At 41.6% G+C, this 13,610-nt stretch overlaps 1 protein-coding gene across 2 annotated transcripts in view; it reads left to right on the top strand.

Moving 5' to 3' along the window:
* The window catches only part of PFKL (phosphofructokinase, liver type), a 905,205-nt gene that overhangs the window by 474,014 nt on the left and 417,581 nt on the right, over positions 1–13,610 (top strand). For both annotated transcript variants that reach the window (XM_044060589.1, XM_044060587.1), the window contains exon 8: positions 3,986–4,081. In XM_044060589.1, coding sequence (XP_043916524.1) covers positions 3,986–4,081 — 96 coding nt within the window. The remainder of the gene's footprint in view (positions 1–3,985; positions 4,082–13,610) is intronic.

The raw sequence follows: 13,610 nt of genomic DNA, 5'->3' as shown, positions 1-13,610 counted from the left end.
CCCAGGAGAACAGTCATTTACTCAATGTCAGACTTCACTCTCTGCATCTGACAGCCTGCATATTCTGTTTTAAACCCTGAGGGATTCCTGAAGCTTCCACAACAAGTTTTTGAATGTTATTTTGGGAGGCCACAAAGTACGTTTTGAAAAGTTTACGAGATAAAATGAGGAGATTTTTAATTTGGAGTACAGCAAAGGATTTTGATGTTTTAAACCTAATTTGGAGTGTTGCGTCTTTTCAATACCTTACTGAGTTATTGGACGTTAGTTTGTCCTTCTCCTCTATAAAAAGGTTCATGCAGCAATTTTTGCTCACTATGACTGTGACCCCACCATTATTTCTCATCCTTTAGTTTAAGCACCTTAGAGGGGCAAAGAATATAAGACCCCCACGAGAGCTTCCTACTCCCAAAGCTTGGGATCTCAATTTCTGTGTAAGAGAAAACTCACTCTAATAACTCTTTTTTGAGCCTGCAGCTACTGCCGCAGCGCTTGAAATATTTATCATGGAAGACTGCTTTTTGTTACAAATATCATCTCTGCGCAGAAGGGTTTCTGGAATTACAGGCCCCAGCGCGTTTGAGCTTTCTTAAATTTCTCCACAAGCGATAGGCACCGGCGTTAATTAACCCTTCCTTTATGCGCTGTATGGTTTCAGTGGCTTTAAACCAAACTATTCATTTTAAGCCTACTTTTTATGCAAACCCCAAAATAAAGGGGAGAAGATTTTGCACACTTTTGGTTATACACAGACAGTTATGATATTGGTTTGAGTTGGTGAACTAAAGGGTTCCCAGGCAGTCTCAGCTATTGTGCCGTTTCATTTGCTTTGGTCACTAGTTCAGCAAACTCTGTTTCAAACAAACTATTTCTAAGTGGGATTGGGTTTTGTCATTGCTTTTGTTATTCCCACTCATGGGTGGTGAGATTCCCAGCCATTAGGCCTCGCCCCACCATCAGGGGCTACTGCCACTTCACATAGCTTTTTTAAGTGGGTGGCTTTAAAGATATTTTGGAGGCAGCTACTTGGTGTTCAGTGGCCAAGGTTTCAAGCGGCCACACCTTTCCACTTTGCTCTCAAGTCTAGGGGGGGTCATTCTGCCACTGCAAATTTTACAGGGTATTTGGCAGCTCCTAATGCTTTTTCATAGTTTTGCCATCCTCCCTTACTCTCTCTGCTTTTCGGGACCTTCACCTGATATGTAAGGACTGTGTTAAATGCAGATGAAGCAAACATGAAGTACAGTTTTGTGTACCTTCACCTTCATAAATGTAGATGTTCAAGATCCACATTGTTGCAGTCCAACTTGTACTCCTCCCTCCTTCCCCTTCTGTAGTTAGCGAGGTGGTTGTGGTCTCAGGGTTGTAAATATTAAGACAAATATGGTTAGTGTGGGTGGTCATTGGTTTTATTCTGCTGCTTTTGGCTTTGGCCTTTCTTTTTGTGCCTCTCGAATGATCTGGGGCAAGAAAGACTTGAGAAATGACGCCGGTCATGCGCTTTGCGTACCCTGACGCCCTGATGTCAGCCGCCGTTTCGGACCGGTCGCGCAGCCTAATATTTCCTTTTGGTGACCGGGCTTTACCGAGGTCAGCGGACGCCCCATATGTAAGGGACTTGCAGCAAATGTGACTCCTGAATATCTACATTTATGGTAGGTACAAAACTGTAATTTTTCCTCCCAGCATTCCAAAAGACATGCAGTAGGTGGATTGGAAACCGTACCTAAATTGGCTGCTAAGGGGTATGTGTGTGGTTGTGAGTGTCTGGTGTGGAAGAACTATTGTGACAGGGCTAGCCACCTGGCTCTAGATGATTGTCACTGTTGAAGTGACACCCTGACCCCATGTGCAGAAATGGGGAAAAGGATTGTGGATGGATGGATGGATGATCTTCTATGCGCTTCTTGAAAAAAGACTCCACAGAAGAGGATGTGGCTTTTGCTTTCTTTTCAGTAGCATGCTATTGGAGGACATATGTGCAGCTACAATGTATTTCTCCCCTCAGGTAGTCATATACATATATGCTCAAGCATTACAAGCCGTCATGTGGCTTTTTAGGTCTTGTGTTTGGAGTGAAGTGCAGAGACATATTGAAGGTAAATCGCTGATAGGTCTTCTAAGCTCTCTCTCCTGCCCACAGAAGGCTATAGTGTCTTAAAAAACAAAACTGAACAGCATAATATTTGTTAGACCATTTAGAAAGTTTGAAGTGGAAGATGTACTGCTGTTCATTAGGAGCTGACTTTAATATTCTGTTTAATGTTACTGAGTAGTGGTTGACGTTAAATGTCTGTATGCTTATATTGGATATACCAAGGCGTTCAAAGTAATAATTTGCTTTCTTTTTGAAATACAGTAAACTATATATTAAATTAAATACATAAGAACCATATAAACTAGATACAGAAGTATTGTATATTTGCCAGTATAAATGACAGAACCTTTACATGTAAATAAAGTACCAATAAAAACACAGTAATTTTAGATTAGCTCTAGTGCAAAAATAGTTCTTTAAATATACTATAGTTTCTGTTGAGTTCCAACAATGCTTTGTTATTCTTATGTTTTTTTTATTTTACTTATTTACTGTTTGTTAACCATAACTATAATGTATCACTGGCACAATCCAGATAAAAAGTATTTTCAAAAATAAATCTGTAGTTTCATAGCTAAATAACAGGAAGCCCACAAAAAGAAACTAAAAAATTCAGAGTTTGTTTAGATTGTGAAGCAAAGGCTAGACCAAGAATCTAAAGAATACTTGATGGAGTATCTTGTTTCTTTAGACTGGCTTGTTTGTGTGTGTTGTATGCTTAGGAAATAGCAGCTCCTGCCATAAGCATGAAAATGGTGTGTGAGTGCAGTGTGGTTCTGTGATAGATCAGCATCTGGTCTCAATGGCGGGGTTTGGAATGCCTTGTGCTCGGCTTGGCTGCTAGAAAGTATTGGACTCTGCCTTCCCTCCCACACCCCATGTTGTAAAGATTAAGTGGGCTGTTAGAAAATGGATGATTGTTTTGATGGATAAAATGTTCGCTTGGGATGTAGATAATTACGGGATTTCAGCGAATTTGAGTGCTTGCTGTACATTGTGGTCTTTTGGAGAGGTCGACTACTTTGGATCTTGGGAAAACTTGAATGTAAAGTAATCTTTTTATATCAGCTGACATCTGTTATGAAGAGGACCTCGGTCTTTTCCTATGTAATTATGTTTCCTTTCTTTGCACTTCGTGCATCTATGAACAAAGACGCAGACGCTTAGCAAACCCCTCCCTCCTTTGCATCCTATACTGGCTTACAACTGTACCGTAGAAACCAATACAGAAATTTGTTTTCATCTCCATTTTTGTATTGCCTTATGCTTCTTCATTCTGTTGCTGGACATCCTTAAACACTTTTGTTACCTTTGATGTAGCTGGTATTTCCCCCAGACAGATACTTGTTTGAGTTTTGTTGCTCTGTATTATGATTAATAATGTTTAATTGTTCTGAGTTCTGTAGGAAGACAGTTGCATGTGTTCTACGTCTAACTTTTAGAAGTACAGTTACCTATACATATAATTTCTAAGTTTTGTAGAAAGTGGGTCTTTGTTAGGCTTTATGCACTTTTCTTTAAAGCAGAGTGATGTAAATCACTACGCAGCCGCATGCTTTCTGTGTGTAGCCGGCCACAGGGTAATAGACCAGTGGGCCAATCACGCTTGAGGTAACGTCTAAGCTCCGGGTCCTACGGTCGTAATATTTGACATTAATTATAAGTGGTCTATTCATGTTCTTGACAAAAAAAAAAACATCTCACAGCTGCCAAAAGCTCATTAAAAAAGAATTGCTTGCTTTCAGTGGTTATGTTTTTCTCTTTTGATCATCTGATTATTTCCCAGACTTGTGCCCTAATGTTTAGAGCATTGATAATAATCCATGTGGCTGCAGAATATTGAAAATTACTGTTGTATGTTCATTTTACTTTTTTTTCTTCTAACAGAGTCGAAGTGGAGGTTCTCGCCTAAACATTGTTATCATAGCAGAAGGAGCAATTGACAGGAATGGGAAACCCATTACGTCCAAATATGTTAAAGATGTAAGTTACAGTTCTTATCTTAGAATGTATTTATGTTTAATTTGAAGCATCTTATCTTAGTGTGTATTTGTGTTTATATTTGAAGCATCTTAGTGTGTATTCGTGTTTATAGTTGAAGCATCTTATCTTACCGTGTATTCGTGTTTATATTTGAAGCATCTTATGTTAGTGTGTATTTATGTTTATATTTGAAGCATTTTTTGTCAACACCGGCTAAAGGACAGTCACTAAGGGGTGGGACAATAATTGTGTTAGGAAACCTCGTACATTGTTAGTGGGCTGTATCTCTTCTTGCTATACCATTTAGGAAGTCATTTTTATTGAATAAAAAGAGTTTATGTTAGGAAACAACATAAAATAAAGTTAACTTTATTTTCATTTCAGGTGGGGGACTCGTGAGATGCATGATAAATCTTTTCTGGAGTAGAAATTGGTGTGCATACATTTTATGACCAGAGTCACATGTATTGCATACTGGTTGTATTCAGTTTTGTGAAATGCACTGACTACAGAAAAATGCATACTGTACCTTTGCACTGCATAGAGAGCAGTGTCAGTTATATACCAGCAATGAAGGAAGACATGGCATCCTGTGTGCCCACCATAGAAGGTACTACTATAGTGTATTTTTTGAGAAAGTTGTATAATATGCCAGTAAACATCGAGGCTTGAACATTATTAGAAGACAGCCAGACACGAGTCAGTGCAGCTTGAAGTTTAGGATGGATTACTACACACACATATGTATACATGCTAAACACAAGCACACACACACACACTGCTTGTTACCTTTGTGTTCCGGAAATGAAGAAAGGTGCGCGTTGCGCTGTAAAATGATGATAGCATACCAGTGATGAAAAAATACACTAGAGCTCTCATTGTCTCTTTTGGAAAGTACTTAATTGAAAGTGGTTACTAGGTGGGACAATCTTATATCAGATTGTACCGAATGCTGACAGTTAACTCTCGAAGTACCAAACTTGTAAACTTGGAAAAGCCTTCAAAGTCTTCAAAATACATTGAAATGTCAAAAAAAGAAAACAAGCAAAAAAAAAACTCTACCTCGGAATCTCCAAAAAAAAATGGTCATTTTTATGAAAAGCCTCCGCACCCCCTGACACCCCCACTACCGGCCAATACACTAACTCCTGAGAGATCACGCGTGACAGAAGGAAATCTGGGTACCTCCGAAGACTCTGTGGCAATCATACATTTCCTGAATGCTTTTTTATACCGCATCAACTTGCCGGAAGTTTGAAGTTTAGTGCTTCAAACTTGTCAGCATTGGACATTATGATATAGACCCCCTAGGATTAAGGGCATACAATGAGGGCAGGTTGTGTACTCAATAAACCAGTGGTGTTTTTGACTAGTTTTATACATAGATGAAGGGAAAACCACAAGAGCAGACTAATATGCTTGATAAAGTTGGTGCAAAAAGAATTTGTTGGGGCAGAAAGTGCTTGGAAAGTTGGCGTGGCGCTTCGGCTTTAAATTTCCTTAATATAAATTACCTATTTACTGCTATGTGCAAGCATATGGGCAATCACTGTGAAAAGCAAATGGAATTGTATAGAGCATGATAGAATGTGCACACAGTCGTAGCAAATGCACATGTTCATGGGGGTTATTTTAATAGCAGAACACAGCCATGCACATGTACTTTCTGGTATAATGTCACCTATCTGTTCATTTACTTACTAATAAATACATTACTGCTTCTGCTGGTGCGCAGGCGCCACACACGCCAGCCACTACACATACATTTATTGTTATTGTTATTGTTACAGCCATTACCGCCACGCACACGCTGCAGGTGTGTGTGTGTGTGTGTGTGTGTGTGTGTATATAACATATGAATAGTGGTGGGGAGTATATATAGTATATATATATATATATATATCAGAATAGAGATTCCCCGGCTCCAGAAACCCAGTGTGACATGGGCATGAGTGGTGGATGCCTTCCTTCAAATGACAGGACCTCTCTGTATGGCCCCTACCTACACTTGATCCATGCTGTATTGATAAAAGTGAGGACAGACAGGCTGGGCATGATAGTCATAGCTCCGCCTCAGCTTATTAAGCAGCAGTGCCTAGATGTTCTTCATGTTTCACTGTTGCAGTCATCACATTTGGGTTATCCCCTGCCAGGGGTAGCCCCGCCGCCCCAACAATACCAGAGCGTTTGCAGTATTTCGCGTTGGTTGCTGTCACATCGTAATCGCACGCCAGGTCGCCAGTAATGTAAAGTAAGGCAGCTGCACACCATTACATCAGTCTTTCTTGCCAAGGAGCCCAAAGCAAGCATTTCGCAGGTGATGTTCTTTTGGTGTTTCACTGTTGCAGTCATCAGCTATCAAGCTGGGTTATTCTGCCAATGGGTAGCCCTCCCAATCCGCCCCAAAACCAGAGGTAAGCGCGCATTTTATTTCGTGCATCGGTTGAAACATTAAAAAGTACCGTGTGGTGCACTGACGCCAGGTCGCCAGTGGTATAAAAATCAGGCACCCAACATCATTACATCAGTCTTTCTTGCTAGGGAGGAGTCCCAAGCAGAAGTAGTTTGGGGCATGAGTTGCCGGCCGCCACACTTACCTTGAGTTTTCGCTCCAATTGAAGCTGGAAAGTCTTCTAAAGTGCCGGAGACACGCTTAATACTTAACTTTTTTCTTGCTCTAACCAATGTCAGAAAAAGTTTGTCTGCACCTGTGGAAAGCAAATACCACACCAAAGATCTCCATTCTTACTGCAGTCACCTGTTTAGGCCCAGATCACTCATGTCCCTCGCCTCTCACTTTTTGTGCTTTGTTCAACGCCAGAACTATATCGTTGTTGGGCCCAGACAGTAGAAGCTAGATATTTTGGAGCCGTTGTCAGTCCTCGAATTCCAATATGGCTTCAGTGTACATTCAGATCACCGACCTCCAAAAAGTAAGGATAAAGACAGATACAGACCGCGACAGATCCAAAACAGCCACCGACACTCTGTTAAGCTTAGTCGCCAGTTCTCCTCGGTCCTCAGTGAGGTGCTTTCACAGCCCCTGATGCCCACTCTGTGATTCAAGCAGGCCGCTGCATCGGGTATCCTCCTGAGTCCGGGTATGCCACAAGACTCTTCTTCGACTTCAGGATCCTGCGGATGTCTCTACCTTTGATGGGTCCCGGAGTCAGCTGAGCAGGCATCAAGCTTCTGAGGAAGTACATGTGACTACCAATACTCTAGACACAAACCGGTGACTTCTTTATGTGATTCAGTTCTTTCTAAAACTCAATGAAGTTTTTAAGGCCCAGGTGCAGAGTTTACGCGTGCCAACAATCGCCGACCCACCGCTCAGGCACCTGCTTCCTTTGCCTCAATCTTCAAACAAAGTTTAAAATGTATGAAGGACCTTATTATAGCTTATTATTAGGGAAGCCGCGTAGCTACCTTCCAAAGAAAAAAGAGACTTGTCCCCAGTAGTTTTGATTTGAACAGGAGTCTGATGACTCGATGCTTTTTGAATATGTAAAGACATGCAACCCCTCTCTGCTTATGAGGATTCTGATGCAGAGGAATCCATACATTCTGGCCTTCCACCAAGGATTTTTGGCTCGGTGAAACCTTTCATACGTTGCGGAGCATTTCCACAGGGAATGTCAGGACTATCCTCAGTCAAAAAGAGAGACTCAGGGAGTTCTTAGATTTACCATACAAAGTACAGACTTTGCACATTCTCTGCTGTCCTGATGTTGTTGATGTTTTAGTGGAATCCAGTTTGACACCTGACACCCTTTCCTCCCTGCTCCCAGTGAAAGTCCTGACAGGTACTACAGAGTCCCCGACTCTCACAAATTCCTTTTCAAAAATCCTACTGCTGGACCCAGGAGGTCTTGCCCTCTCAAAGACCTAAAGTGAATTAAAGCAATCTCCGCTTACAAATCCCACCCCTCAGACAGGGATTCCCCGAGATTTAGACTGATTGGGTAAAAAAGTATACACCTCTCTGCTACTCTTGCTATTAGAGCACTAAATTGTCAGTTCCACATGCTGAACATATCAACAGCATTACTCATGGAGCTCCTCAAACATAAAATATTCTTCTCCTTTCCTGCTTGTCAGCAGAAAATAAAGAATTACAAGAGCTTTATAGTGCATTCTGAAAGTCAGTTACTAAGCACACCTTGGTAATGTGGCTTGAATGCCGGTTGTGAAGCTCTCTTGCAGGGTAGTAGTCACTGGTTCTTGTCCCTAGAAGGCATGCTTTGAAGGCTTACGGCATGACCTTGCCAGACCATGCGTCAAAGCAAAATTATTGACGCACTCATTGAACAAAGACAGTTTGTTTGGCACCAAGGCAGAAAGGGCAGAGCCTTAAGGATGAAAGTCAGTGCTAAACCTATGCAGACAGTTAAAGACTTTTTACAGGTCCAACCTCCGAGGTTCAGTGCAGGGCACGTTGCCCCTAAGCACTGGTCCTTTCCGGCCCCCTCCAGACCAGCTCAGGCTGCTCCAGACCCAGGGGAAGCAGACCCCCCCTGACAGCAGCCCTAGGGAGTTTAGAGGTCTAAGCAATGGAGTTCCTCCTCTTCAAAAAACAGGGAGTGCTAAGCAACCCTCATGCGTAAGAACTCACAGTGACTTTTACACCTCCACCTCTTTACCTCTGCCCATCTGCATTTCCGCCTCTGCCCACCTGGCTTCAGTGCCCCTAGGAGGAAAACTCTCCTTCTATGCAAATGTAATCATGCGCCTCTTACAAATGACTCTATGGGTCCTCAGTAAGCAGTGTCCCAGGGATGGGGTTAGATTTTATTTCCATTGACTCTGGCAACCCCAAAAAGTGGGGTTACCACATCTTCCTCCATACCAGTGGGCAGAGGCCAAAAGCAAGTCCTTTCCTGCTCTCCATGATAAAGCAATATACAGCATGCGTTCCTGCAGAACAGATAGGGGCCGCTGCCTTTACTCCAGACTCTTCCTGGCACCCAGAAAAGAAGGCACCTGGCATCCCTGTCCTCTAGCTATCCATTCTAAACACCTTTCTTCAAGTGATTTTACCTGCAATTCCAAAATAGCTCACCCTCCTGCAGCTTCCTTCCTATGCTGTCCAAAGGCATGCCGAAGTTAGCCATCCTAGACCTAAAAGAGGCCTCACCTATATGTCCCAACTAGGAATCTTGCAGGAAATATCTACGTTTCAGGGCAGGATCTATGACACCTTTCAGTGCCTCTCGCTGTCTCAAGTGGCTCTCACATCCACTGGGCTCCCAGGAAAGCTTTTCACAAAATGCCTGGCTCCAGCCAGCTGCTTTTTGGCAGGCAAAAGCAAAATATTCAAATTTACCCCTTTACTTAGATGATTGCCCTGATTCAGGTGGAGACAGTCAGGCAGACAGCTCAGGAAAAACCTACATACAGATCTGACCTGTGTAAAGGACCTACTTCAACCTCCATGGTGGTATACAGTCAATGAAAAGAAATCAAAACTAGTCCCCACACAAAAAATCAGTCATTCCTGGGAGCAAACCTGGACACAATAACATCCCAGATGGCATTCCTTACTCCAGAAAAACAAGCCTACCTGACAGACTACTTCTCTCAAAATAGCCACCAGGAACTCTGTAGTGCTATTCAAGGAAAATCCTGCACCCTTTAGGGTTCATGGCCTCCTGCATTCACTCATTCCGTGACATGCCAGACTGCATATGAGTTCACAATGGCACCTAAAAAGCATTTGGTGTCAATACCAAGACTTAGAAACTATCATACCAATGAACCTTGTCTAAGGAAAGATTTCTTTTAGTGGGCAAGCGCATGCAACCACAACATGGTCTCCTTCTCATCCCCGCGCCGCTTCAGACCTCACCTCGCGCATCGTGACTATGCCTGCACACCTGGACGGGTAGGTGCTACCCCAGCCATTGAGCCCAAATCAAATACATATCTGCACATCAACCAAAGAGATGCTAGCTGTTCAGCATACCCTGACAGCTTTCAGGCCCCTACTCTCCCGCCTCTACTGATCAAAGTCGATAACACCACATTGATGCGTATTATGAACAAGCAGGAACGGACTCCACTTTTATTTTCCTCTGCAGGCTCGCCATGACCCTCTCTGGCACACGGCCTCAGCCATGCAACTACACCTGCTAGCGACACCCCTGGCCAGGGCTCCCAAAACCCCTCTGGCAGACGACAAAAGCAGAAACCTGCCAGACCCACACGAGTAAGTGCCGCACCACAGAACTCTCACCCTTTTGTAACTCCAAAATGGCACCCCTCAGTGGACCTCAAGCCCCACTCCAATCATTAGCTCAGCAAATTGCACCAGGGAACCGCGCGCCCAAGTGCGATGGCCTCTCATCCCAGTAAACCTTCTGGTCTATGCATTTCCCTCTACCACTCTACCATGGCACGCCTGTATCAAGGGAGGAAAATGAGGGCAACTTACGCCCTATTACTACCACACCAGCACTGGTACCCACTGCCAGCTATCGCCACCCATGCCACCATAGCAACTGCCTCCTCGACCAACACCAACTGTGAAGAATGGAATTCATGCATCCCTTCGTGCATGTACCTGCAGACACTCAACCTGGTGCCTTAAATGGTTCCTTGGACCTCCTTACTCAAAGCCGCCAGCCTAAGCAAACAAATCCCAGATGTTATGCTAGTACGTGATGCCCCAGCACTCCAGAAAATCCGCAAGCACTGCAAATGGAAAAAGGCTTCAAATCTGACCCAGCTGGTGAGTTTCTAAATGTGCTGCCAGCCTCCTGTGACTCCTCTCATCCTGGATTACCCAGCAGATCCTACTACACAGGGTCTCATCCAATGCCTCTTGTTAGGACCCAGCGCCCTGTGCCATTCCCATCACACAGCACAGAGCCACCCTCTTCTCAACCTCTCCTATCTAACAGTTCTCAAGAGCTAATAACTTATAGTCGGCCCAGAAGACTCCTGCCTCTAGCTTGGGACCATAACTTGTGTTGGAAAACTCACACTACCCCGTTTGAAACTCGGCAGCTTCGCAGAGTTAAAATTCTCCTTCTTGGAAAACAGTTTTCCTGCTCAGCCACCACCAAAGCGAAAGAGTTTCAGAGCTACAAGCACTACATGTGGCTCTAGAGCCCTTTATCACTTTCTTTCCGGCGCTGAAAGGGTCTCCCCGTGACCGTGCAACCCATCCTTCATGCCTAAAGTGGTGTCCAGTGTGGCTCTCAACCAATCCATTAATTTTCCCTAACCCACAAAAACAAGGGGGGGAAGGGATTCTGCACTCTCTAGATGTGCACAGGCAGCTCAGATTCGGCCCAGACATAATTCAAATCTTTTAGAAATACTGACCACCATAGTCAGCTTCGGTAGGGCAGAGTGCGCGCCGCTATCCAGAAAATAGTTCCAAATGGATAGCACACTGCATCCATTTTGCTGGAAACAGCATCGGTAAAACCGCCCCAAAGGGGTCAGGGACACATTCCACCAGGGCAACCTCCACCTCTGCAACTTTCAGAGGGGGTCCCCGCACCAGGGGACACCCTGGAGGCTGCAACATGAACTTGTTCTTACCTTCACCAAGCATTACCACCTGGATATTTTCAATTTCAAAAAAACTAAAATTGCTTTATTAAAGCTATACAAGAGAGAATAAAGATATGCAAAATGCATAAATGTTTCTAATAGCAAGAATGGTCACTATTTTTAATATGTTTTTGGCAAAACAATGTTGATATAAAAAAACATGAATATTTTTAATTGTTGAGTATGTAGTTTAAAATAACAGGACATATGGATTTGGTATCAATTCCACTAGATATTTCTAAAGAGACAAACATTTTCCAAGATTTTGCTTAATATTAATGTTATTAAATTTGTAAGATTAGACTAAATGTACTTTATAGTCATTGTATGTACAAATGCAGAAGAATTCAGTACAAATGAAATTAATGTCTAGTAATGAATATGTGTGAAAAAAACATGTTTTAAAAAAAGTGGGTCCAGTATACCTAGTAAATTGAAATGCATAAATAGCAAACAATCTGTGTAAATACATACTGTACAGGATACATCGTAATAAGTTCAAAAGTAATTTGTCAAGTTGTAATATCATTGGTTTTACCCCAGTAAAATAACTGCTTTCAAATATTTATTATCTAAGCCCAGTTCAGTACTTTATCAAGATGTTAATGGGCAGTTCAAAGACATGACCACAATGTTATGGTTAAAATGACATTGAAATTGTGTGTTTTCAAGCAGTGTATAAATGCTTGCAGTAGCACATGGTTACTGTCTCTTTAGTTAATTCAACAGTTGCAAAGAGTTAATGAAACCGTTCTAAGTCATAAATGAAATTCTATGATTGCAAAAGAATAAATTGATCAAGTTAAAAAAATAAATAAATAATAACATTAAAGCAGACACAGCTCATAACTGATAAAATATTTTCACAGAATGGTCTGCAAAAGAAAAAGTTGTTAAATACATTCAGTTTTGGTAGTAATACTTTAATATCATTGTATTAACTATGTAAAATTGCATTTGATTTGTTGTATCAAACTAAAGGTTTGTTTCTTAATGTATTTTCTATATAAAATGTTTTGAGTATGTTTAAAAACAGAGGAATTGTTAGATTTTATGAATATAAATCTGAAATTAATTATGTTGTAAATATGCTGAAAGAAAAGGCTTGCTTAAATGCAGAAACAAAGTTTAAGTAAATGTGATCAGCAGTCATACTAAATGACCATGGCTTGGAAAAGGAATCTGCTGAATGGACATTATTCCTTACAGACTCAAAGCAGGATATGTATGCAAGAACAAAAATGCAAAATCTGCTTTTAAAGAACAATGACATGTTTTTCTGCATGGAAAATCAGGATATGACATAAGAACAGATGTACTTTTATACAAAGATCCAAATAAAATACAGGATGTTCACACTGTCAGAAAAGCTGATCTCTGACAATGTGTTTTCTCAAAAATATGTTTTTCTTCATAAAAAACAGGATATGCTTATCAGCATTGACATAAGAACACATGTTTCTATACACAGATTCAAATAGAATACAGGACAATGTGTTTCCTCAAAAATATGTTTTCTACATGGACATCAGGACACTGTTACAGGATATTCACACTGTCAGAAAAGCTGGTCTCTTACAAGACATTGTTAAACAAGGAAGTTTAGTATTGTTTCTACAGGATAAGCAATTCTCCAAAATATGTTTAAAAAGAGTATATAAAGAGCTGTATAAATCCAGTTGTTTAGGGATATGGTAGGAACACATTTGGTGTTCTGAGGTAAATGTTATATCTCTCACATCATCTGTACTATATGAGAAGTAAAGTTGGAACAGTACTTTTAAGCTGCAACGTGGTTTCGTTTGATTTATTATAAAAAGTTATTTGTTACTGCTCTTTAAAGTTGATGCTGCAAAGTATATTCTCTCATCAGTGTATATTCTGCAAGTTTCTGTATGCAACAGACTGTGAATGCAAATATAATCAGACTTTGAATTTTAGCAAGAATCCAGCCAGCAAGACTGAG

The sequence above is a fragment of the Protopterus annectens genome, chromosome 2.part0 (genome assembly GCF_019279795.1).
Source record: "Protopterus annectens isolate FY-2018-M chromosome 2.part0, PAN1.0, whole genome shotgun sequence".
Taxonomy (NCBI): domain Eukaryota; kingdom Metazoa; phylum Chordata; order Ceratodontiformes; family Protopteridae; genus Protopterus; species Protopterus annectens.
The sequence above is the reverse complement of the archived record's forward strand: the minus strand, read 5'-3'. Positions and strand labels throughout refer to the sequence as shown.